This window comes from Cynoglossus semilaevis, chromosome 12, assembly GCF_000523025.1.
Source record: "Cynoglossus semilaevis isolate Cse_v1.0 chromosome 12, Cse_v1.0, whole genome shotgun sequence".
Classification (NCBI taxonomy): Eukaryota; Metazoa; Chordata; class Actinopteri; order Pleuronectiformes; family Cynoglossidae; genus Cynoglossus; species Cynoglossus semilaevis.
In genome coordinates, this window is record NC_024318.1 from 13,185,237 (window position 1) to 13,212,466 (window position 27,230).

Genomic DNA, 27,230 nt, shown 5'->3' on the forward strand with positions numbered 1-27,230 from the left:
GCAAATCCCACAAGGACCCCTTTAACCCCTCGGGGGGGACACATAGCCCTGCGACCCCCTGACAGACCCCCTGACAGACCTCCACACCACAGGCAAATACTTCACCACCAGCGAGGCCGACTGTCACACAGATGGTGGCTGCTCACTAACTGTCTGTCCAGGGTCAGTGTGAGGCAGTAGAGATGAAATCAACTCGTGTGTCGTCACAAGGGGGTCTTTGTGATTTCAATGATGATTTCCCAGGGGTTTGTAAAAATTCTATATGTGTGCATGGAGAAAGTGTGTTGCTGAAATCCATAAATTGCAGTAATTTTTTGATTATGAACTCAATGAAAACAATGGGTTCTTTTTGTGTGACCCAGCACTAGTCCACGACCCTGTAGTTTGAACTCTTTTTTTTTTTTCAATCAGATATTTACACAGAACAATTTAAAAAATATTTACTTTTAAATTTAAATTTGTAAGTATCATCTTGTGGGAATACAATAAACAGAGCGCAAATACAAAACCACATACACAAAGTGAAGGATTACTACACAAAGAGAGGCATCTATTAAATACTCTCCTGTATTTAATATTCATAATTATGTTGCTGCTTCTATAATGACTGAAAGCCAGACAACAATGTTCTAAATGACTAAACCGAATAAATAGATGTTGAGATCATTCCTACACATTTAAATCTCTCTCTGTTCCAAACCCACAGCCACTGTATGACGAAACCTATTGTTAGAAATGAGTCTTTCACAGACAACTCTTTACAGTTAGAGGGAATTAGAATGAAAGGATTTGCCTGTGTGTCGCGCCACATGTGAGGTTGAAGCGTCCCTTTCAGTGGGAGAGTTTCCCGCCCTCCTGCTCCCTGAACACTAGTTAATCTTTTACACCCTGATTGATTTGGATCTTTGGAGCAGTGCAGCAGAAACAACAAATCAATGCCATTAGCACACGAGGCCTCAGAAGTAGCTGCACTCAGCCAGGGAGAAATCTGGCCTCTCAGTAGGAAAGCAAACCAGAGCCTAAAGGTGCCATGTTTTCACGCCATCTTTGATTTATGCCCTGTCATCAGTTGAACCCCAGGTCGGGTCGCTTTCTTTTTTTCCCTCTCCTTCATTTCCTATTTCCCCTCCATTTACAGAGATGGTCATCTCCCACTTACATGGTTGTTTCCTAGTAGAAAAATCTTGAGTACAGAGAGAAAGTATTTCATAGTAAACTGCTGCCCCCGCCCCAACACAACAACTTCTGACTTCTTTTTGAAAGCTATGGTGTCAAATGGCTACCAGGCTACAACTCCTCCACCTTTCAACCCCACTGACAAAAACAGCTTTTCAGAATCATCATAGAAAATAATAAATATTATTTGTCAGACTCCTCTGTGACATCACAGCAGGAAGTTAAAACCAAGAAGAAAAAAACAAAAGGTTTTTTAGAGGTATAGTAGATAATAGGTTATATACATGACAATAGCCCCCCACCCCACCTCCCTTTTGCCCTTTCCTCTTAGAATTTCTATCCTCCTGCCCTCTGTCCTTCTCTCTCTGTCACCTTCTGCCCTCTCTCTTATGTCAGATCTCTATTTCTCCTCCCCCACTGTCACACAATTCAGTATTCTGTGAGGGCTCATGGGTAGCAGTGTGAGCACTGGCTGTAGATTGTTGTCACTGTGAATTATGATGAAATACTAGAGGAGAGGCAGATCATGTAAGGCAGCACCGTCACAGGAGACAAGGAAGTGTGTTTTGGTCTGGAGATGGTCGGGCGGAAGGTTGGGGGTCTCACTGCAACTTCACCAAAACTCACATGTATATAAACACACATCCATATGTACCTGTAGCCTGAGGTGTAGACAGGGGAGGGGCGTTCAGTGTGAACATCAGAATTCTCAGGACTCGTATTACAAGGTGTGTCTCCTCCACTTTCACTGTGATAGCAGTGACATGCAGAGAGTTTCTCACAAGGCTTCACAAGACGTCACTTTAATTTTCATTACAGCATATTTTACAAAACTGCTATGAAAAAGTGTCTTTCTTCACCTTTCCTGCAATAACTCTACGCCCCCTAAAGGAGGACCCACCCGCACTTTTGGAACCACTGGAGTAAACAAAATAAAGTTGGGTAATTTAGTTAGTTTATATATTACACTAATAGGTTAACAATAACAAAAAATATTTGTTTCATAGCTAATAATTTAACCTTAAAAAACTTGTTAAAATAACGCATAGTCATTATTGTTGTTGTTGTTGATAATATAAAATGGAGTACAACATCCCTTTGAATAACAGTCTTGAGTTCCATAAAATGAAATACTGCTTCTCAGTCAAGACACGTTCTCTTACAGTCTTTGTGCTGCTTCTTTTTTCTTTTTTAAATAAAATGACTTAGCTTTTATACTTGGCCTGTCTTGCAGTAAATTTCCACAAATATTAGAAAATCTAAACTAAACTTGGGGAGGAACTCCCCCTCTCCTGTCCTGTAACCAAATGGTATTTTTCTCCACAAACCACATTTAAAGTCCCATCATTCTTTGCTGACCCACCGCCCTGCTGGAAAAACTCTGCATGTTAGCTCTGTCTCCATTACAATTTTCCAGAATGTTTAGCCATGATTGATGAAACACGCACTAACTGGGCACCCAGCAGTTAGCTTGATTCAATTATTTGTTCTGTACAGTTTTTGATGGGAGTATGAGACGACGCACACACACACACACACACACACAAGCTGCCACATATATATGCACAGGAAGGAGCGTATTTATGAACAGTCTTTTATATGAAGGTGTGAGTCAATAGCTCTTTTGTCTTGAGGTGCATTCATTTATACTAAGGGGAATAACCAGGCGCCTTCATAAGTACATGGTTATTTTATAGGCCTTGGAGGAGTTTTTAATCCTCTGCTTTGCACATCTTAGAATTTCTGCTGTCGCTCTGGGCGAGAGGCGAGGAGGAGAAAGAAACCAGTAGCTGCTGAGAGATGGGTTTTCCACGGGACAATTGCTCAACAGCATGATTAGGACCTGTAAGAGCAGAACGATGTGGGAGACAACAATGTAAATCTGCCAGTCTGTGCTGCGGAGGTGGGCATGCTGCAACCTGAAGCTCTGAGGTGAGTCAGCCCGCTCACAGTGACTCCCCTGTTACTGAGTGCGGGAAACTATGTAATCAGTGAAAGGAAAAAAAGTGCACAAAAGCGGTAAGGAAAGTTTTGTTTTGTATTTTAAGTGGTGGTAGTTTTGTACACACGGGCGTCTTTTTCCATGCCCATATTTAATGAGTCTGTCACTCTTCTTCTTCTCCTGTATCTATCTCCCTGGATTTAATGCCGAGGCGGCCCGAGGGGGCCAAAGGTCAGGGCCCTGGTAAGGAGGTGACTCCTCAGGAGACCGCTCAGCTCAAATTAGGCCTCAGATTGCCGTTCACGGTCAAAATAGTTAACCTCAGCTCACCTCATTGTCCCCTAAGAAAACATGTGTTTTGCCTCAAAGGCCGAGTCACATTTTGACAAACGGTGTCATTTAAACAAAAGGCGCTGACACAAAATACAAACATCAACTGAGTAAATACTGACATGGCCCTGTAGTATAATGTATTATATATGTTGTAGTTGTAGTAAAGTATAGTGAAATGTCAAATATGTGTTATGCATTGACAGGCTGTGGTGAGTGTATGACATTTTCAAAGACACATTTTTGTTTTTATTTGACACAGACAAAGTGCTGTTGTTTTCTATTCAAATATTTTTTTAGTTTGCCTCTGAGAACAATACAAACGGTTTTGTCCCTTTGCCTAATTTTTTTTCAAGTTTAAAGTTTTTGTTTTTCAACAAAACTAAGTGAACCAGAAGGAACTTGTTGGAGAAGAAATGTTTACTAGCTTCCATGACTCAGGAGAAGTTGTCCCTCTGCCACAGAACAAAGCCAGTATGGAGACAGTGCAACAATAAACAAAGTTAAATGTGGGAGTGGGAATGGAAAAGCCAAGGTCAACTCTATAACTGTTGCCTTATAGAGTGATTTAAGTGCTGCGGCCGGGGGGTGGGGGTCGTCCAATAGCAGCTCAGCAGAGTGAGCCAGGATGCTACGGTGGAGGTGTTGAGAGCCTTGGCAGTAATGACTTGCTGATGACATCAGGACATAGAGCAGAGTCTTTTCTCAGCCTGGGGGTTAAAGGGCAGACAGCCCATTCGCTGACCCCGTGATTTATTCACTGGGCCTCCCTCAATCTATTAGGACAATAAATGCTACATGTATGCCCGGAATGCACGGCACTGTCTGAGGTGGCTACTTCAGAGCAGTTTAAAATACTTCTTCATAGTTTCTTTGACCCTCTTTATTCTTTGTTTTACTGCCCGTGACAGCGGTCGTTCAGAGAGGATCAGTCAGGTGACAGTGAGTTTTCATCTTCTAATACTGTTCAGACTTACAGTACAAAACACCTGCCATAGAAATGAAGGGAAGCCTTTTTCTTTTTCTTTTTTAAATGTCTATCTTAAATATAGCATCACTTCTTTTCAGATCACTGTGTATGCGAATAACAGATTACACGCACAACAAAGCACATCTCCTGCTCGTGTTGAGGAAAGGTTTGGCTGCGTTCCCTGTGAAATGTTTAACCTGACTTCCTGCTGCTCCAGGCGAGGAGCTGAGTGAGACCACTGTAGTCAGCAGTAATATCTAACCATTGCAAAAAAAAAAAAAAAAAATTAGTTCCTGGATGTTTTGAAATTGTCATATAATCTAGCACTTAGTATTTGAGTCCAAACATTAGGACATTTTTTACACTGTGTCACTTGGACCAGAAACTAAACCATAGTTGTTGTTTTCTTACTTCTGCCATTATGTTGATATTTACTGACTAAATGTTTCTGGTTATTAGAGGGAGAAAAAAGAAAATCTGGCTGGTCAATTTGGCTAAAATGTAGATTTGATTATTGGTGGATTTCCATATTACTGTACATGTTTAGACTCCTGAAGTCATTATAGGCTGCAACCTGTTAACACAAATTAAACAAGTTTTTGTCTAAATATGAAGCTTTTGAAACCTATGATCTTGGACATTGTCAGGTCCATATTAGAGGGCTTCAGGGGCTGAGTGGGATGCATCCTAACAGTGGTGCTGAGCAGAACAGCCTGTGTTGATGTGAGCAGTTTATCAAAGTCACACAGCTTCTGTCAGCCTTTGTCGCGGCTCTACTCTGATCGTACCTTCTGTACCTGACGTGCTGTCTTTGAAAACTAGCTGCCGTCAGCTGTAGAAGAAGCTGTTGTTTTAATCAGTTGTGACAGAAGTGTCTCTGTGATGGTCCGCAGTGAATTAGGTGTTTTAGAAAACATGGTCAGTGTCTGGAAAAACTGGTGGACTGGTTTATGTTTGTACATCCAATCACAAAACTGTCATTGGAGTTGTGTTGTAGCTGCACAACATGAATTAGCTAAATAATGTTAGCCTGTGGGTTATTATTAAAAATTCCCCATTTTAAGTGTTTATGGATGGATGGGTGAATTGATGGATGGATACATGATGACCAAATGACCAATGGATGGATGAATACATGGATGATAGTTAGAGGGATATTTAAATGTTTTAACCTGTAGGTTAAGCATCAGGGTGAACAGGGGAAATAAAATAGTGACAGTGAATCAAGATACAGTATATTTCCCCAGATGTTCTCCTTCCTGCTAGCTACTTTCTGGTAAAGCTCTGACCCAAAGCTAAAACTCTTTTTTCTGTTGCCCATACTGTAATTTTGGAGCCTTGGGATAGAACCCAAATTGTTCTGTCAGCTATTTTCGCCATTTTCAAAATAGAAAAAAATAAAAACGTGTTTCCAAAGAGATTTTAAACTTTCCAAAGAGCAGCTCGTGAGTTTTCTTGTCCAAACTCTGGTAGCAACAGTGTGTGAGCCCTGAAGTCATTGTGAAGTAATGAAATTCAGGCTTTGCAATGACGTAAGACTCATAGTCAGGATGTGTGGTGAACAGTTGGAGTTAACTCTTGAAGAACAGCTCCTGAGAAAAACAAAATGAACTTCAGCAGCGTCAGCACGAGCCCCAGTCCTCTCTGTGTCTGTGTGTGTGGCTAATTGTTATCTTTGAGGAAAAAAAATATCATGAACAAGGAACCAAGGCATGAAAAAGTATTCCTTTTTTCATACAGACTTATGAAGATGTCAGTTGCTCCCAGCCTGCCCTGAAAATCTGTGTTATTTTCATTTTATTGAAATGTTGCCAGTCAGGTGGGAGGGAAAGCAGACGTTTTGATCAAATGTTACACTGCAACACTGCAGTGTTCTTTATTATACCTGCTTCCTGTGCAGCTACATGTGTGATGTTTCCCATTGCATCTTAAGGGAGTTAGAGCTGGGAGACCTCCGCCCCTCCTTCTCCTGCTGCTCGCTGAGCTACATTGCAAGCTTCAGGTCTGCAGGCATCTCAGCTATTTCAAACAGTGATGTTGTGAGGTGGAAACATGCGAAGAATCTGGATGATTGACCCTCCACTCCCCCTCCATCTACTCCCTCTATCCCTGCTTTCTGTTACCTGCTGAGGGGGAGGAGACGACAGCGGAGGCCTGGCTGCCTGGACGAGGTTATTATGGCGTATCAGTGACACTTTAGGGAGACCTGCTGACTTATGGAGCGGTGCCTCCTGGGCTTAAAAAGGGAGGAACTCTGCTGTGCAAGATGGCTGATGTTGGTTAGAGTGGGAGGGGTTAGAGGTAAAAGCTGCCCTCTTGGACACTGGACATGTCCAAACTGCCTTTGTGAGGACAATAAGAGCCCCATCTTAGCTATTATCAGACCTAGTTCTTATAAATCTAAGACTTATTTCCTTCATCTTGGACCAGCTCTCTGTGTGTGTGTCAGCCTGCGTCCATGTCACCACACGGCTGCAGAGAGGCTATATGGTTTGCATTAGACCCCTGGGCGTGTGTTTACTCCTCACCTCTCCATATACAGTCCCCACACACAGAACCACACATTTGTTTCATATTTGGCACAGGATGTGACTCACCTGCGTTTGATGTTTTAATTATATAGTGTCAGTGATGTATTTTAGAGGAAACGGAGAAGTCTCCCGAAGATTTGGCGTAGTGGAGTTACAATAACATTTAACTGCCATTCATGATTAAGTGCAGCAGCCTGAAGGAAGAGCGAGGAATGATGTTTCAAAGGAGAACAAGTCTGTTTTGTACTCTGATTTTCAACAGTGAATAACTCAGACTTCTACAGAATTCCTAGGGATAAACCAAGGCGGAGGTTCTCTCTGTGAATATGAAGTAGGAAAATGCTATGCTATGCAATGCTATATACTGTAACAGACTGTTGACTGTAGGGAACATAATCACATATAAAGCATGGGATTTTGGATTTGCTGTTTGGAAATAGCTGCCCCATATATTTACATATATTTATAAATCCTAATTATCCTTTTAAGGAGCTAAGTTTATAGATTTTTTTTTTTGGGGGGGGGGAAGTAAGTTATGCCCATTCCCCAATATTTGTTTTGGTTATTTAGCCACATTTGAACAAATATTCAAGAGCTAACTTTTATCACTTTGTGCATATATAATTATTTATGTTTGGCCTTTTTTGTTGATGAGTAATAGGCAGTTTTTCAGTTTTCTTGTCTTGGATGTCATCCAGAAACCAAGACAGTCCAGTTATCAATCAACTGCTTCAGATAAAATAGATGACCAGGAATATACAAAGAGATTTCTCTAATTATTTGCATTAGCACTTAATTTATTTTGGCACTTTTTCATTTGAATTGTTGACTTTTCTCTGATTAGCATTTCTAGGCTAGCCTCATCACTCCTGACAACACTTTTAAGACTAAATGAGAAAAGATATTGAGGCAATTTTTATTCAAACACCTCCATTTAAATAAATACTGGACCCCCCCCCATATTAGATAAAACATATACATTTTACTGCAATATAAATCCTGCTCATGTCAAACTCAAAACATCTAGTAAATATTTTCAACAGTTTGCCATAAGGGAATTATCAAATATGTTTATTAACAGCATCTGATGTTATTACAGTCAGACGAAGTCTCTCAGCAACCTCATCTGTGAGTGACACTGTGGACGATTTCCATCAGCAGTGATGAAGAATCAATAAGTTCATCCAAGGATCTGATGAGATCCTAATTTATCACTCGTGTTTCCAAGTGTTCTTGCCTCCGTCCAAAGGCTGCTGGAACAGCAGGTTTACAGAGGAGAGATGAGTGAGGGAAGATAATGACAGCTTTTACCCAAGACTTTTTTCAGGTTGAATTTCGTTTTACTGGAGAACAGTTGGGGATAAACTGGCACAAGAAAATGGTCTTTCAGGAAAGAGAGAGAAAAGCAGTGGTGGTGCTGAGGGTGGGGGAGTGCAGAGGGGGTGATGGTGGTTATTTTAAAAACATTTCCCACATCTTGCCTCTTCTTTATTTCTAGCCAAACTGTCTGATCCACTGTTATCTGATGGCTTTACTGGTGGAAGCCCGAAACGGGGAGGAGAGGAGAGCGGAAAAACAGATGGAGAACTTTTCATTTACAGCTCGAGACTTTGCCGTCTTAAAAAAGGCTCGTAAGAGTCTGTTTCTAAAATGAAAAGAAACATATTGTCTCTTTGGAATTAGAGCCAGAATTCAGAATCGTCCACAATCCCCATGTCTTTCTAAACACACTTTAACAGTTAAACCGTAAATAAAATCCAGGCTAAAACGGCATGAGTTCCAGGGGAAAGTCGTCGCTTTCTATAAGTGCATGAAATCTGTTTATTTTTAAGAAATGTTAATCGTTTGAATTTTTTTATCCCTTTTCCTTATGTCATCAAGTTGTCATTATGGGCATATGTTGCATGAATTACGGTGGAAATACAGTTAGACTGACATCACTTGTGATGTCCTCTGTTGTAACACAAACAGCCAAAACAATAAAAATCAGCAGCAGAATTTATTCAAAGTTTTGAACTTAAAACGCCACTAAATCTAGGTTCTGCCAATGAACGTGAAGTTTTGTTATTAGGTTTTTTATTATCATTATTATTGATGACACCAATTTATTTTGTAACTGCTTATGCTGAGGCCATGTTGTGCTCATTAAATTTTATACCTTTGAGTGACCTCACTCATCATCTGACAATAACCCATACTGCAGCTCAGTAGTTAGTGGGTTTGAAGTGTCTTTGAACACGGCACATTTCTGCATCTTGGTTAATGACTTATCTCTCATGCAGTATGTAATTAGAGGGATGTAATGAACCGTTTTACATGGGCATTATTATAGAGTATCACGATGATAGCTACATGGCAGTTAAAAAAAATATAAAAATAGAGTGAGTACAAAGAGGTATCACACCACTTGTGCAATGGTATTCAAACATCCGTCAGCGTGCTCAAAACATCATTACAAGTACAATGCAACATAAAGCCAAAGTTAAAGCCAACCATTGAGATGATGCAAAGTTAACAACGGAGACCACCACAGACCACTGACACTAGATTTTCAGGGGCACACTGTTGCTGCTAGGCAATGGAACAAGTATCGTAGCGTCTTATAGGTAATTGCTAAATGTTGCATTTTCCCGAAGCGAACTCGTGAAGATCCATCTATCTAGCTATTTGCTATTTTGACAATTTCTTAAGAATAAAAAACATAGCTGACAGCGGCTAACAGCCTGGCAAACTCCTGGGTTAAGAAAAGGATTGGTCAGTGTTGGACCAAATCTATTGTATTTGAGTGTATGTAAAATTTAGTACTACATGAAAATAGAAATAATAATAATTTAAAAAATGGTATTAAAAAGCACATTTTCTTAGTTTTACAATCTTTGGGATCTCACCATGACTAAGACCAGTCACAAATATTCGATGTATATTTAATATTAATTTAACCATGTGACCAATATCAGGGTTGCGGTATAAGTCTCTTCTCATTTCTTATTCTCTAATACTAGTATCTAAACAAAAAGGAAAAATCCCAAACTAGTAAATCAATTAAATTAATGACAAAGTATAGACCATACACAAAACATAAATACAAATGACAAAATTAAGAAAGTAAGAAAATAAAGTACTAAAGTAAATAAAATTCCCAATAAAGTATATGACACACGAAAGAAGAGAGTAAAAGTGTATACTATAAAGACAAAATATGTTGTCCTCCTTGGACTGCCCCTAAGTACCCACAGTGGTACGCATACCTTATTTTGAGAACAGCTGCCCTACCCTATATGGTGAGTTTGAGATTTTCCCAGCTCATAACGTACTTTGTCCACCAGGGGGCGATGTTGGGAGTCTGTAAGACCACAGTGCTCTACAGTTTGCAGGAAGCAGCTCGAATTACAGTGGGGGGTGCCGGAGAGAGGCTAAGCGGGGGTGGGATGACACCCACTGGAGTGAAGGAGGAGGAGGGCAGTGTGTGGAGACGTAAGGAAGAGAAAAAACCCCTAGTAAACCTGACAAAGCGTCTGAGAAAAAGAGCGAGGACCGTCGGCGGAAGGAGAGGAGTCGCGAGAGACGCAGCAGAGGGACGCACGTTGATGGATCTTATGCCATTTTTGCATCGGACAACAGTCACATTTACAGATTTTTGAAGCACAACTGTCTTCCTCCAGCAGCTGCCAACTTTGTTTTCCATTTGACAAGTGCGCTCATCGCGATATCTGGGCATGTTCTGCGCCCTGGAAGAAACTTGGTGACGCGGAGGAAAGTTTCGGTGGGACAGCAGCAGAATGGTGTTCAGCGCTGTTTTCGAAGGATAACGCGTGTAAACGTGGGAATTTTTTGCATGGCACTGGACTACGCTGCCGCCACGGTGTGGAATAACCCCTCAAACCCGAGTGGATGCCGGTGGATTGTGGATTAGAAATAGGGGAAAAGGCTGCGCCTCTCAGATTGTTTTTGGTGCAGTGTGGAGTTGGAGACATTCCTCCTTCAGGATTCAGCTCATGCTCTCTCTCCTCCCTTATCTGTGCATGCCAAAACAGAGAGCTCCACGGCTATAGTCTTCCCTGGTAAGCATTCACTTCTTTCGTGCGCGATACAAATCAACCGAGAAGCGTGAGGCTTCGTCACAATCTCATCTGACAAGTTTTTGGCTGACGGGACGACTAGACTACGTGGTAGAAAGGCGCATGCTTTGCACTTTTTGCTTTGCATTTACTTCACTACCAACTTTACTCTTGTTCCAACTTCTTGAACTGTTCTTTTTAAAATACGTTTTTTGTAAAGAAAATTGCTCAAAATAATTACAAAGCTTAGCCAACACAAACAACGCGAATCGTGCGTAATTTCATCATCCATACATCTGAGTAAGTCCCTGGTCACTTTCTTGTTTATTTTTGAAGGCTGCCTCTAATGCAGCACCTTGCACCATTCGGTTAGAACCCATTAACAAGTGTCCTGGTTATTTATTGCTTTGCTTAATTTTCTACATTGCATTTATGGTGCCAATTATCCAGTGACCGCAGTTGTTTTTTCACTGCTTGGTGCCGGAGCCCTAAATCACTGAGCGACCCCAAATGAGCCCCCATTGTGGCAAAAGCAAGCTGATTTGAATTTCAATAGGAATTCACTCAGTGCCTTGAAATGTTCATTCAAAGCCCGAGTTTTAATGCGAAGCCGGGGTTGGGGACGTGTGTGGAGCAAAGTCCCTCATGTGTCCAAGTGTCATGTCAGCAACACGGGGAAGAGACGAGTTCGGTGACCAGGACAACTGAGACGTTGACATTTGTAGATCGTCTTTTTTTACTTTATTTTAATGCAATTTGTAATGGCTTATAAAGGGTTAATGTTTGAAAGAAATTCGTTTAGTATTTATATCTACCTCCAAAGACCATGAATTAAAATGATAGTATATATCATATATGTGACCCGTCAGTGTACAACAGTCAGATCACTCCAGGTGAAGACCAGGATAGACCCCTGGATTCACCTGGACCTCTATAGTGTCTATCCACAGTCCGTGTCCAGTGCGTCCCCAGAGGGCAGAGTAAAAACCAGGGTTTGCTTGTTTTCAACCTCGACCTCCAAAAGTCAAAGTACATGTGTTTTTGCGCGTAAAGCCGATCGATGCGTCCAGCTGGGGCGCAGGGAAGCGTGACTTCAGCAAAGCTCCAGAGACACTCGGAGCGCGGTTGAAGCGCAGATGTCTGGCAGAACAGATCCGTGTGTGTGTGTGTGTGAGAGAGAGAGAGTGTGTGTGTCAGCCTGTGTGAGTCTCAATATTGCAAAACTGCGTTTTAATTGAAGCCTTACTTCTCTCCTAATGCAGTCACGAAAAGGCAACGAGAACCAACGCTGTGCTGCAGCCCGGCAGCAGCAGCGGCGCCGGCAACAGGTCCTGGCGCATCTGTTGCCTCTAGAATAAAAACCATGTCCAAAGTGGAGCCACAGTGACTGATGTGACGTCTGCACTGTGTTAGAGATAACTCTAAAAATCACAAGTCACCCGTCGGGAATAAATAGAATTATATTTTAAAACTAAACAACCAAAGCAGTAGAGAATAAAGCCTCAATTGTAGATAACAAAAAACACAAAACCTCATGTCATACTTTAAACCCTCACCATGACAGCAAACTACTTAGAAATGTAATAAAAAGTCTTATAGTTATGAGTTATTGACCCCCGCAAATGCCTATAACAGTGAGTCAGAGTAAAATAAAAATAAACACTAGATTTTAGATAAAAAAAAATCAAATAATACCTTAGACTTTTGATATGCCACAGTATGACATTAAACTACTCAGAAATGTAATAAAAAGTCTTATAGTTGTGAGTCTTTGTGCACATGCCTATAGTAGTAGTATGTGCTGAGGTAAAGGCAGATGTAGGTTGGCTGTGTTTGTGTTCTCACAGCTTCGGTATGTCTGTGGCACGGCTTGTTTGACAGCATTTTGAAACAAGCTGGTGCTTTCTATTGATTCGCCGTCAGTCTCTGTGTCAGGAAACTGAGCAAGAGAAAAAAAACCATGGTACCGTAAAGAGAACTGATCTGAAGTCAAATGTTCTGTTTCACATTCACACCTATTGTATTTGTCTCTTGTGTTCACTCCACAGCCCAGGTGATTGGGTGAATTCCAGTGAGTGACAGGCCGACCCGGCTGCAGTTGATGGTTGGGTGGACACCCTCAGATGGGATCAGTGACCAGGGGGAGGTGGAGAAGCGGGTTATGGGGAGCCCTGTCCCCCACTAACGGGATGGCCTCGTGGGCCTGGCTGCTGGCCGCAGTCCTGCTGTCTCTGCTGACGGTCAGCGCAGCTCGGCCGCCCCTCACCGCCACCAAGGAGGAGGAGGCCGCTCTGGAACCTGAAGGTAAGCAGCAAAAGGACGACCACAGGGGCGGAGATGTGAGGTGACAGCCTTTTGTTGGGTTTGTTTTTAGCGGGCAAGTGTAAATCCACAGGGTGGTCAAACTTGACCTGAGGATTTGGGGTAATGTTCACAAAGTTCCCAGCACTACACAATCAGGACATTTCTACAAACTCATTTTCTTTTTTCAATTTTGAAACATTTAACAGAGGAAAGTGCAACTTTGAAATCTCAAACAAAAATTCAAATATAAATTTAAATAAACAAACAAAAGAGAAATCATCCAACCAAAGCATTTTTGTTTATGCTCAACATAAGGTGTGTGACTTTCACATCTCTTTTTGAATTTCTTTGTCTGTTGTATTTGAGTGTCACCGGTCGAGGTTTGTGGTCTGTGAAGGAAGGTGAAGGGAGGTGGGACACTGTTTATAAAAACCAAAAATCGGACTTATTGCAGCCTATATATTGGGGAAATTGCTAGGTTTGGTGACATAACTTTGCTACATTTGAGTTATTCCTTTTGTCTGTTTTGAGTCTTCTCCACTCTGCGTCTCCAGTCTCAGAGTCTGGTCAGAGACGAGCTAATTAGAGTTGTTGTGATGGATGGTAACTCACATTCCAAAGCCTTTTGTTCACGGGCTTTAATCAGCATACTAATTGTAAGTTAGGGCAACAATAGGGCATCACTTTTTAAGCCTCCACCCCTGTCTCTCTCTGACACACACACACACACACAGTCACACACACTCTTGCCCTAAAGGTCAGGTATTGACCTGACCCTACCATGACGAGAAGCTTTCTTCTCTCAGCTCTTCTCTTTTAGGTTGTTGTTGTTGTTTTTGTTGTTGCGACTTCTGACTGTTCGGCTCCAAACCAATGGCTCTGGAGCCCCATGTGGCTCAGAGGGCTACGGAGAGGAGAGAGTTATTCATCGTTACACAATCCTTTGGGAAAGGTCTAAGAGGATTTGTGCATATTTGACTTCTCCTTTTGATAGAGAGATTACAGGGTGCAGGGCACCAGAGAAGTCATGTGACAGGAGATTAAATGGCTAGACTTAAGGGTCACATGATGAGAAAGCAACAGGGCGGAAAGAACCTCTGCTGCTCCTCTGTTCCACAGTAGTTTGTCTTTTACTGTGATGATGTCGAAAGTCTTTTTCTGCCCACCCTTGACCGTCTACACTGGTGTCACCTGTAGACCCTATATGTGAAGGAGACAGCCTGGCTGGACCGGCCCCTCAGTCCTAATGACGCCCCCTGCTGAGATGTTTTAGATTTCCAAGTCCCTTTCTGCCCTGCAGCCTCTCTCACAGCGTTGCCTGTGTAGTAATCACCGACAGTTCATCAGATTGCATATCAATGTTGTCTCCAAAGGAGCACCCTGGTGCACCCGGCTAGTTTGTTTACCTGTGGCTGCTGTAACACTAGAAGTTGACGAGTGTGCTGGTTAAAAGGCTCCACAACAGGCTTATTGTTGTGGCTGCAGCCACTTCTGCACCTATGGGAGTGTTTACCTTGTACCTGGCAGTCTCCATTTGCACGGCGACTGAAATACTTTGAGGTAGCAAAATAACAACAAAAGCACAGCAGGTGTATGTGTGTGTGTGTGTGTGTGTGTGTGTGTGACATTTGTATTTACTGCTCTGAGGTCTGATTTGGCTCCTCTTTGCTTATAATGTGGAATAATTGTGGCACCAGGCGCACTGGAGCACGGACTGAACTTGAGTGCCACTGACAAAAGTCATGGTTTGGCTGTACTTTAGTGAAGTACTGTATGCCAAACTCCGATCAACAAAGAGGCAAATACTTCTAAAAAAAAAGAGCAGTTACGCAGAAAAGGGTCTAATTGCTTGCCAGCAATTTTGATTTCGATCAGTTTCTTGGCATAGTGCAAATGTAATTACTCTCTTGGCATCACAGTGTCCTTTTGTTTATTGTTCACCTGTAACCACCTTGTTTGATTAGCTAATGATGTGCAGCAGCATTAGCAGTTAAGGTAATTATAGACAACTATTATAAACTTTAGAGTTTCCTTGTGCTGTAGACTGCTATAGAATAATTATCATTCTGTTAGAGTGTGAAATCTGCACAATAGGATCACAGTGTTCAAATGTAAAGGTATCATTTAGCTGGCTGATTTTAGTGTGTGTGTGTGTGTGTGTCAGTGACAATGGAAGTGAACTGTAAGCAAACTCAAATGCGTCAGCTGTTTGTCCGTCAGGCTGAATATATGGGCTTCAAACAATGACCTTTATTTGCCTGTCGTTTGGTGGTGTTACCCTTGGAGTTAAATGTGTGTGTGCGTGTGTGTGTGTGTCACACCTGTGTGATCAGGGGGTGGGAAGATTTGCTGCCTTGGCCAACTTGTGCCTCTGTCCTAATGGACCGTCCAGTGTATAAAACAGACAGCAGGAGGCAGAGAGAAATCTCCGGCTGCAGCAACAAAATCCATAGAAACTCAAGCAGAAGGAAAGCAGCAGATAAAACACTGCATGCATTCAACAACAAAGATTTTTACTAACAGCTACTGCTTTTATCATTACTGTGCTCTTGTCAAATTATCTGAAAATTCCTGCATGAACTCACACATGTATTTCTGTTATTAATTTTATTATGTGGACTTTACAATAAAAAACGCTTTATTGCTGTTGATGTTAAAAACATAGTAGTTTTATTAAGAATTAATTTTGTTGCTTTGAAGTCTAAAATAGTAAAAAAAACAGTTTTAGATGCTTGTATTAATTTAAATATAATTCTACAGTTTGTTAAAAAAATAAAAATAAATACTCCTGTACCTTGATCTGACTTCAAATATTCAGATTATCTCTAGAGGCCAGAGCAAAGAAAACATCAAGGGTCACTGGAGCTTCAAGCTAAAGAGATTTTTGGAGATAAGGGGCAGCCAGGGGTCGGGTGGGGTTCAGAAAAGTTCTTAATGAGGGGTGAAGGGGTGGACGCACTGAAAAAAGGGGCCGTTGCCATGGACACCAGCAAGAGCCACTTCATGGAACTGCTCCTTTGTCAGAATAAAAAAAAAAAGATAAGGAGGGATTTAAATGTGAAAGGACATTAGAAAAGAGGGAGAGACAAAACAAGGAAGAAAATTCCTGGGATTTGGCTTCGTGTGAAGTATNNAAAGGAAGAGTTGGCAGCAGAGATGTGTGGGTGTGTGTGTGTGCGTGCACATCTGCCCACCTGCTTAGTGTATCCCTCGGAGGAGACGGTCATTACATTTAGATATTTTTACTCCATTTTGAAATTGTCTACAAGGAAGAAAAATAGAAAAGGGCTTTCAGCTAAATTGGCCTCTTTCTTGATGTTAATGTCTGGAATTAAAAGTCTCCAGGAGACATGCTTGCACATTACTTCCTTCATTTGGTTAAAAAAAAAGAAGAGAAAAGCTGCTAGACTATGTAGGCTGTCAGTGTGAATGATGATGGAGATAGTGAGGACTGTGCGGCCTGACTCTGACCTGATGTGGACACTGATGGATGTTGGAGAAAAACAAAGAGGGGTTTTCAAATGGAAACAGATAGAGGACAAAAAGGTTGAAAAGTTTCTCCTTTATAGTTGCTGCATTTCCATGACATAAAAACATTTCACAACACACCCAGCTACAACGTAATGACTTCGCTAGTCACAGTGAAATAGTAAAGTAGGCCGTATTATAAACACAGGCAGGGCAAAACTGCAACTAAAACAGTACATTTTCCACATCCACTGGGGAATATGACTTGGATCAGAACATATGGAATGCACCAAGGTGCTAACACCCGTATTCTGACTGACAGACCGTGAAAACACAGGCACTTAGGCAGCGGTCATGGAAGAATGTGCCTTTAAATAATAATCACTCGCTCAGTAAAGTGGGAACTGATTTCTTATTCAGGCCTTCGAAAATCTGTTTGTGTAATCATTGGGTGAAAGTATTAAATATGAATGCTCTCAGAAGTACTGCGGGCTCTGCAACCAATCACAACAGTATCATAGTATCATCCATGTACTACCTGCCTATGGTGTATTTTCTTTGCCCTGGTCACAACAAAAGTACATCAAACTGCACTTGATGAGCAAGTGTACGTGTTGGTACTAAAGTTGTACTACAGGTATGAAACATGCAGAGTACTGTGTCAAGTGTTCAAGATATCCAACATCCTACTTCTCTTTCGTTTGTGCGTACGTCCACCTGTTTGTGTAATTGACAGATGCTTTCATTAAGGTCTAATCCTCCAACTAGTATTCTCCCAGCATGCTTTGTAGTTGCTTATGGCACAGGTTCCCATGAAGAATTGGGAATGTCGGCAGTGTCTACAGGTCCGGCAAGGGTCAGGGTGAGGTCAGAGGGGTCAACAAGGTGGGGTTGTGGAGCTTTGGGGAAGGGGAAGAAGAGGCCAAAGTGGGAGGGGATGTGAAAAAAAAGCAGCGGCAGTATGGAGGGTGGGGGGGAGGGCTGAGGGGGGGTCGACTTGATGGAGGCAGACAGATGGGAACAACAGAGATAAGAACAAGATGAAGGCTGAACTAACACGTGCATGTTTCCTTTAATCAGAGTCACCATTTGGAGCGCATTTTCTTGTTTTTCTTTTCTCTTCCCTCTTCCGTTTATTTCCTTTGTACTTCTTTGCTTTCCTTCCATCTCCTCTACTTCCTCAGACCCCATCTTCAAGTATCATCTTTCTATGAAGTGCCTCACTGTCCCTGCTTTATCTTCAATGTGCAGACAGACTGCAGCCTGTGTGTGTATATGTGTGTGTGTGCTTTTGTACATTCCAGGTGTTGTATTGCTTCCCCTCCCTCATTGGGGGCCCCCTGTGTTGATGTTGCTGCTGGATTCCCATCATACACTGTACTTACATATGGCCCGTGTGGAGTTGTACTTACAGCGTTTTTTCGGTCTCCTAAGTGTTAAATTAAACAGCAAAGGCAGAGGCAGAGCAGTGACGCTAATAGTAATATCAAAGGTCTCGGGTTTGGAGTCCATGTCTTTAAAGTTGCTGGAGACACTTCTCAACAACCTCACGGCTCATCAGACCACACACTCGGGCGAGGGAAGGGTTCATAATTTTGGGATTGAAATAAGGAGGAAAGCAAAAGGAAGAAAGGACAATACAGGAACTATACTTAGATGATATTTTGCCCAGGGGGAATGTTTGGAGGCTCGCACACATGCCTTGATAGTGGATTTGCGGTAGTACGGCGTTGCCTTCATGTTGAGACTCGTGCGTCTGTACACTTTACATACTCATGGAACAGCAGCAGCAGATAATTGAGGTGGGATTGTTAGAGAGGTGCAGCAGCGTATACAGCGAAGGCTGGGAGACCTGCAACCCCTGTAATTATAACAGTCAACGTTCAGCCTCGGTCTACACAGACCCTCAACACTAATGACTTTCCACTGTTGCTGTTTTCTTCTCTTCACGTCATATTAATGTGCCCTTTCTCTGTTCTCAACTGTAAATAAAAACACGCAGGAAACATTTTGAAAAGTCACAGAGACTCCTAGGATTTTAAGGCAGTTCCATTTTGAAATGAGTGCATGTGAACATTAATGTAGTAATACATGATATCTCTCTGTGAAGTAAGCAGAAAGAGATCAAAAGTTTGGATGTTTTTTTCTCACATCCAATCACAACCTTGAGTTCCACCAGATTCAGAGTTGCCGTCTAGACCAGTTACTCAGAATTCTATTGAATACACTGATTCTGTACAAGTCAGAGGACAAGGTGCACACACATGCACACACACGCACTCACATGTTGACTTGGATTATGTCCCAGAACTGAAGGTTTTATGCACTTTGGAGTATAGCGGAGTTTCTTGCTCGCTGTCTTGGCAGTCAAACAGTGTGCTGGGTTCGTAGATCCTCTGTGGCTGTGCTTTGAAAGAAAATGCAGAAGGAAGAGATGAAAAACAGAGGCGTCATAATGTACCTAGGTCAAGGATTTTGAAGCATAAGCTCAAAGTCAAAGTCAGGGGAAAGTTAGAGAAAAAGGAGAGATCACCCCCGACTCCCCCCCTTCCCCTTCCCCTGCCTGACAACTGCTTCCGTCCTGGACCTTTCTGGCTGCTTTTACTTCTGATTGATAGTCACGCTGCATTTTTATTACCTTCATTTTGGCCAAAACATTTTTTCTGTATTGCGCTAACTCACCCACACACACCGGCTGCTTGGCATCGCTGCTAAAAGGGAGGGGTGGACATGAGGTGGAGGTTGTCTGTCAACACATTTTGCAAAGCATTGATTGTTATTTTCCTTCCTATAAACGCTGCTTTGGCTGTGTTTGCATGCTCTGAGTCTATAAGCACCAATCGTGACGCTCACAGAATAACAGATCAGAGGTATTTTCTCAGAGCTCCATTTTAAATGAGCGACTGGGATTTGTGGTAACAACGTACTGGTGTGATGGTTTATATAATGGGCCTCCTCTTTTCTATGTTGCTCCTTCTGCATAAGTTGATTTCATTGCATCCATTTGGGGTTGTGTGGTGTTTTTGTTTCTTACACTTTTTTTGGCTTGTTTCTTCCTCTCCCACCTCTCCTTTTTCTCTTGTGCACCCTCTTCCTCCTCCTACTTGACCTTTCCCTCCTCACCCCTGACCCTCAACCCCCCCACCCTCCCACCCCCATCCGCTCTACAGACGCATCGAACAAATACCATATTTCTAAGCCCACGGTGTGCTCACTGCACCCAGGGGAGGTGCTGAAGCTAAGCTGCCCTTTGCCCGCGACGGGGACCATCACCTGGACCAAAGACGGCAGCTCTTTGGGCACCAACAACCGCACACTGATAGAGCAGGAGGTGCTGCAGATTCGTGATGCCACGCCTAAGGATTCGGGCCTGTACGCCTGCACCAGCGTTGGCAAAGACACGGTCTGCTTCATAGTGAATGTCACAGGTGAGTCAGGGACCAGGCAGGACAGGTCAAGAGGTCAAGACAGGTCAGGGAGTAAGGCGATGTGGAATAGTCAGGAATGACCTACCCGGAGTTGAGTCAGCGGCCATGTGAACGATAACACTATTGTTTTTTTAGTTTTATACAAACACGTCATCTCACATGCGATACATAATATGTGTAAGTTGCAGTGAGGTGGCAGTAATCATGGTTACTCTGTGCAGATGCCATCTCATCGGGTGATGATGAGGACGATACCGAGAGGTCGGAGGACGCGGGGGCAGACGGCAAGCAGTTAAGTAAGTACGGCAGGAAGAAAAGGATGCTGGGATTTAACGATAGTTTTCTCTTATGGTGGAACCCAAGTAAAAAGAACTGAGAATTTATATGTAAGATCTTGCAAAACAGACAAAAACATGTAGAATGACGAAGGCACTAAGAAGAAACTGATTTTCATTTAGTTATGTTGGTGTTCATGACTCCAGTCAAATCCTTTTCATTTATAAGCGGTGAAGGAAAAGCACTGGTCCTAGGTCTGAGTGATTTCTGTGTAAACAACACCAGAGCTCTGCCCTGCACCCACACTGTGGCTACTCTATACCTTAACATTCCTCTGTGGGGATATACTATGATACTTTGCAGTGTGTTGTATAGAAAGTGTGTGCTTTTCCAAGGCTCCAAGGAATACAGGAATTCCTGGAATTCTTGTAGCCAGTGTCTCTCAGGTAGTCCGGCATCATGGAGCCAGTCAGCCAGCGAGTCAGCTGGCCTCATCCATTTCGAAAGACAACCATCTGGACCTAGTTACCGTGACGATGGGCTTGTGTATATGTCTTTGTGTGTGTGTGTGTGTGAGAGAGGGGGAAAGTATGAGAGAAAGTGAGTAGGGGTAGTTTTGTGTTTACCCAGCCACATGCCCACATGTGTGTATGCATACATGTACTCACACACATGTTCCTTAAAATGGGCTAATGTAAAGATAAGGGCTTCCACATCTTGTTAAAATTCTCCATACGTTCTCCCTCTCACTGTGAGTCCCCCGTCCCCTCCCCCGCTCCTCAACTTTTGGGCTGACTGTAATTGTCTGAAATCCATTAAATATGGGGGAGAGAGGAACTCAGCAAGGGGAAAAATGGGGGATCGGGAAATGGTCCAGCCATTTTAGTCATAATAAGCGGTTTAAAAACGAAGGGAAAACTGTTTTGGAAGTGGACTTGCATTTTCTTGCTGTGCGTGTTTCTGGAGATCCACACTAAAATTAATACGAAAAGAAAATGGGGTAAAAGAAAGAGGAGGAGGAGGTTAACTTGGATTATTACCAGCACCTCTATAACGTGGAGCCTTGACGTCAGGCCCGAGGACTAGTGTGCGAGAGGAGGGTGCATGTAACCGAGGTGGGTAATGAGAGCTCAGGCTACAGTTTAGCTTTATATTTGTGACTCTTTTCTCTTTTGGATCATACAGAATGGACTGGGCATCAGGCCACTGCAAAACAGAGGAATTTGATTTGGCCTTGTTTTGGAGAAGGAACCACAATTGTGGGTTAAAAAAATGTTGAAAGAGAAAAGAGAGTTTAGAGTGTCCATCATCAGCACTGAGTTTTTTTATTGGAGCAGACACGGGAGAGCCTCTCCAGGGATCGGTGAGGGAAGCTGTGCTGTGTTGAGGAGCAGTTTGAGGATGAACAGCAGGGTGGTAGAATAGATTTGATCACATGATTTCTACGTTCTTTACTATGAGTTAGGTAAAGAACCTGAACCTAAGATGTAAATGTATTTGTCTCCACCATATATCAAAGATCATTTCACCAGATTAAAGGACAGTATTTGACTGTTTCAAAGATGTACGTATCACAGTGATTCTGAAGTCACAGTTTTTAAGATCGTCTGACTTAAGCCAGGCTTTTAAAATACTAATAAAAATACAAGCTTGACTGAAATATTGCTATAGAGTGGATAAAGTCCAACCTTCTTTTATGCTAACAATTGTCTTGCTCAACTCTGTGCATTAGTCACAGCCTCTCTGAACTTGGACTTCCAGCTAGTGGAGCAAGCAGATGACTATCATTGTCTGACCTCAATGACATCATAACCACAACAGATAGCAAGTCGCTTGCTTTTAAGAGCATCTGAAAAAAAAAACAGAACTAGCTTAACATTTAACAAAATGCTATGCTATCAAACAAAATGCTATCAAACAGTGTCCTCTTTTGTGTTCACACAACAGCAGATAGTGTGTAGGCTGCTTGAAAAAAAAAACCACATATAAACAAAACAGAAAAATGTGTTTTTTATTATTTTTGCTAGCGTACTTAAGTAATGGCTAACAAATTAACTAGAAACAGCTAATGTTTCTGGTGATCTAAATTGAATGGTATTCTACAGATAGTATAGTTAAGGTAAGAACTACAGAGAGAGGACCTTCCACCAGGTTATTGGATTTATCCGTTTGGTTTAGCAGTGCAAGCTGCATGTTGCAGTCGTAACCATAAATAATATTGACTGTAAAAAAGTTCCTGCAGAAACTCGAGTCTAGTCAAAATCTTGACTTAAAGCACAGTGGCTCGATAACCTCAGCTAACCCCGGGCAAGTTTAGGATAAACAGGTGTGAGTGAGGATTCGGAGGCACAAGGTTTTTTTTTTAAAGGGGGGGGGGTCCTTTAGGTCTGTGCAGTGAAAGTCTGGCTTCATCTGGTGAGAGGTCCTGGGGTCATCCTGTTTGAAGTGCTGCACCTCCGGATGGAGAGCATGGGAAACAGCAAAGCTCACCTTTCATGTCCCATCCTCATGCTTCGACCCAGTTGTGGATTTGAGGTCATAGGTTATTTCAGGGAGACAGTCCTGTGATGATCCAGTCTCCTCATCTATCACTGTCTGTATGGAAGCAGTGATGACAGGAAGATGGGTTGAAGAGAAATGAAGGGCCATGGAGGTGAAGATGTAAAAAAAAAAAAAAACACCACAGATAGTGAGACTGGGGAGGAAGAAGTAACACGAGGGAAAAACCTAATTATAGTTTAAGCAATTACTGTATGCATCCATTCAGGAAGGAAAAGCACTGTTTACTGACTGAACTCTCCAAGTATGCACGACTTGTCCGGTTGAGCATGCCAGAAAAAAAATCACAGGAGGTGTCAGATATGCAGATTGAACTGGCAGCAATAAAAGCTCGTCGAGGATGTTTGAAGCACACTCCTGGGACCTCAACTTTTTGTATGAGGGTTCATCTAAAACCTGCAGCCGTCTCATCTGTGGGTATTCCCTCTGTTGCTTGTACTTGTGCTTTGCAGTGAGTATGTGGGTTGTTGTTTGACTTTCTCTTCCCCTCTGAGCCCCATCTGCTTAGGCAATTACACTCCCAGGTGCAGGGAGAAAGGGCGGATGGGGGGGCTCAGAGGAAAGTCCAGCTGACTGAGACGTAGAAAAACTGGGAGAAAACCAGAAAAATGGACAAAAAATTATATCTTCGCAAAGAAACGACAGTGAAGCTGGGTTGGAAAATTGCTTTTGTTGGTACTTCTGATAAACACGATATTCTGTTTCTTTAAAGAAGATACGCATCCGTGGCTCTGCTGCTCATATCTAGCAGATTATCATGAAGCTAAAGTAATTAGAGGAAATAGCAAAAGAAAAAAAAGGAGGGAGATAAACTTGATTATGATGGTCTTGTTACCCTCTCGGCGACACCCAGGCACAGTGGAGCAGAGTTTTTTTTCCTTGTCTGCAGCACCTTGCTGAGCTGAAAAGAAGCTGTATGTTTTTACTTAACTGTGCGTACCCTGGGTTGTGTTATTCAGACCACGGGTCACTTGGTCTGTGTTGCACAGAGGGGGTGCCTTTGGGGTTTGAGGCTCAACTATGAAACAAGCAGAACTGTTCCCAAAAACTGAACCATAATTCTCCTTCGTTTGTAGGTGCTCCGTATTGGACCTCATCAGCGAAGATGGAGAAGAAGCTTCATGCTGTGCCTGCCGCCAACACAGTCAAGTTCCGCTGTGCTGCTGGAGGCAATCCTGAGCCCAAGCTGCGCTGGCTGAAAAACAGCAAACCTTTCCGCCAGGAGGATCGCATGGGAGGGTATAAGGTAAGATAAACAGTCGTCCATCACACTTTTTTATCGCTGATGTCAACCCAGTGCTGGCCCTGGCTGTGTCAGTGCTGCGGTCCGTCTTGCCAGTTGGTGAATGTGTTGAGAAGGGATGTCAAGACGCGGCCTTCCTATCATTCTCTTTTTCACCCTTGACTGAGAAGATGGCATGAGAGCAGACAGAGGAAATGAGGACAGGGTTTCTGGTGTGAAATTGGAACTGATCATCCGTGTGCCTGCTCTCAACAGGATACATTGCAGAGCCTCTCACTGTAACACAAAATGGTTCCTCAGCCCCAGCAATTAGACACCAAGTTACGGACTTGATGCTTAAATGCCCCCACACAGTACGGTATAGAGAAGGTACGCAGCGTTAGCGTTGAAATGAGTAGTGAATGCTGGGGTAACTCGATCATGGAGAACGGTTCCCACCAGCTTTTCTTGGAACCTGCTATGTGATTCTGTTATGAAATGTGATTTGCAAACACTGCTGAGTGGAGCAGGTTAAATATTAAACTGAAGGAGCAGGATGTTCAGCTGGTATACCTCAGTTTATATATCATTTATAAAGTATACTCTGGTGCCTTAAACTTATACGAGCTACACTATCAAGTAAAATAAAAAAATACTAACTTTTTTTAACGTGTGTTATTCCTCTATGTTTAAGAATGTTGGTCACAGTAAATCTGAATCGGAATAATTGCTCCTCTGAGTCTATTTCAATAAAGGTTCTGGGGTTTTTTTACCTTTAAACTTTTTTCTGTTAATATAAGCATCTGTTCTACATAGTACAGTTGTGCTGGTCAAGTGAGATAACAGTTGAAACAATAATGAAATTCTTTTGTAAAAATGTCAAGTGATGCCAAACAGATTTCAGGATCCAGGTTAATGCTGGACACTTTACGAGGGAACGCCGACTCATCCGCTGTCAGGAAAGTTTAGAGACAGATCGTGTTGAGGTAGCTGCTAATGTCGTTCCGATTCGATCCCCTTTGGCTCGTTGTGGCGTTAAAAAAAAAAAAAAGCCAAAGCGTGATGGAAATGAAACATTCAGGCTTTCAGATATACTGTGGGCACTTCATTTCTCTCTTTGTGTCAACAAGCGTCAGACAAAAGCTGTATGTGAGCCCTGCCCTATAGCTTAATCTCCCCATTGTCAGAAATGTAGGCCTGTACAAGCAGCAGCTATGCTCTGCCTTCAGTTTGTACACGGAAACACTATTGTTAGCTCACACCTGTGGATTCCACACACGGGTGAAATGCTTTTTTTGTGTTACAAATGATTATGAATAGCTGTGTTCACACATGAGAGGTAGAATTTACCACTAGAAAAAAAAAGTGATCTATGAGGATAACACAGGAGTAGGAGAGTTGATCCCATTCGGGTGCGTTGGTATTTTTAGGGTGTAAAAGTAATTTATGAATGTATTCTGATGTTGCACAGTCACTCTGCCTGAATAACTCTGTCATCAGGCAGAATATTGTTGCCCCACATGGTCAACTAATGCAGCTTTCATCTCTCAGTCCTTCAGCCAATTGTCCTGTTCTCAACATTTTCTTTGTCAAATTTCTCACTTTCTCACAGAAGACCTTTGTGTGTTTAAATCCTCTCTTTTAGTTTTTCCATCCATTTATTGGATTGTGTGTGTGTGTGTGTGTGTTTTATGTGTGTGAAAATGTGAATGTGTAACATTTCTTCTAATCTTCTACCGTTCACACACAGGTGCGTAGTCAGCACTGGACCCTGATCATGGAGAGTGTCGTGCCGTCAGACAAGGGCAACTACACATGTGTGGTGGAGAATGAGTTCGGAGCCATCAACCACACCTACACCTTGGATGTAGTGGGTGAGTAGCAGCCGCAGGCGCGCTCTCACGGTACACCGGTGAGGCTGAATGAGGAGGAGGAAGGAGGTGAAGGCAGATGAAGAGAGAGCAGCTGAAAATGTTCTCACAGTCAGAGTGTGTGGATAGACAGGTGCACAGTGAATGCAGGTGCAGGAGAGCGTTGCTGCCAAGTGTGTGGAATCCAAGCATGGGTCAGTGGTCCATTCAGTGAAATAGATGTAATGTATTTATTACAGCACTGATCAAAGCAGGGTGTATATGCCAACTTTAGTCAACAAAAGAGTCTGGACAGATGCGGACATGTAAAAAAAAAACAACCCATAAATACACTTTACTGTGAGTCTAAAAATGACTCTCAACGTTTTAAATCTAATTTTTTTTTTAATACAATTTTCAATGACCAGATTTGAGCACATTGTGTCAGTAGAACGATCTCTGATCTGTACTGGATACACATCCAGATCTCCTCTGTGAGGACACACTGTGCCGTGCAGAGGTCAGCACTATCGCAGCAAATTCAGAGACCACCCGAGTGCATCTCTCACACTGACCTTTGAAGCTCAGAAAGAAAAGACTGTTTTTCTGGTTGTTTTGCTAAACCAACAAATCAGGACAACAAGGGATGTGGATCGAAGATATCACCGTAGATCAAAGTGTGTTTCTGCGACAACTTTGCCCCTGAATACGGACCCATTCCCCTCTGACTCTATTGAACCAATAAACAAGCAATCAGTGCAGATCACGCTTGTATCTGACCCAGTTATTCTTCTAAAGGCCGGTCAATAATCCCATGATAACCCAGACAGACCTGCAGGAGTTTGATGGCCGAACCAAAAGGTGTATTTTATGTCACTGGTTACTACAGGAGTCGGTAGAAAACGTGTTGGTAGATAAATGATTTATTATAGATTTTTGCTCCAGGAGCCTAATAAGCAGAGACCTGTACAAAACAGCACTCACACACTCACCCTGCTCCCCACCACAGGCCCCCTGTGCTGCTCCCCTCTGGAGTTAGCTGAAGCTCTCCTTCAGACTGCATATTTCTGCTTTTTGTTCTGTTTCATAGCAGAGCAGTAACCCCCCCCCTCCCCA

At 42.6% G+C, this 27,230-nt stretch overlaps 1 protein-coding gene across 3 annotated transcripts; it reads left to right on the top strand.

Moving 5' to 3' along the window:
* The first annotated feature begins 2,950 nt into the window (after positions 1-2,950).
* LOC103387590 (fibroblast growth factor receptor 2-like) lies at positions 2,951-27,218 on the top strand. Of its 3 annotated transcripts, none has more exons than XM_017037103.2 (6): positions 2,951-3,108; positions 13,056-13,311; positions 19,950-20,207; positions 20,429-20,503; positions 24,119-24,288; positions 26,015-27,218. In XM_017037103.2, the coding sequence occupies exons 2-6, from the start codon at positions 13,131-13,133 to the stop codon at positions 26,144-26,146; spliced, it is 816 nt and encodes a 271-aa protein (XP_016892592.1). In that variant the 5' UTR covers positions 2,951-3,108; positions 13,056-13,130; the 3' UTR covers positions 26,147-27,218. The 3 variants fall into 3 exon arrangements, with proteins under 3 accessions (XP_016892592.1, XP_008320522.2, XP_016892591.1); XM_008322300.3 differs by lacking the exon at positions 2,951-3,108 and adding an exon at positions 10,356-11,010 and having other exon boundaries at positions 26,015-27,217; XM_017037102.2 differs by lacking the exon at positions 2,951-3,108 and adding an exon at positions 11,036-11,307.
* The last annotated feature ends 12 nt before the right edge of the window (positions 27,219-27,230 follow it).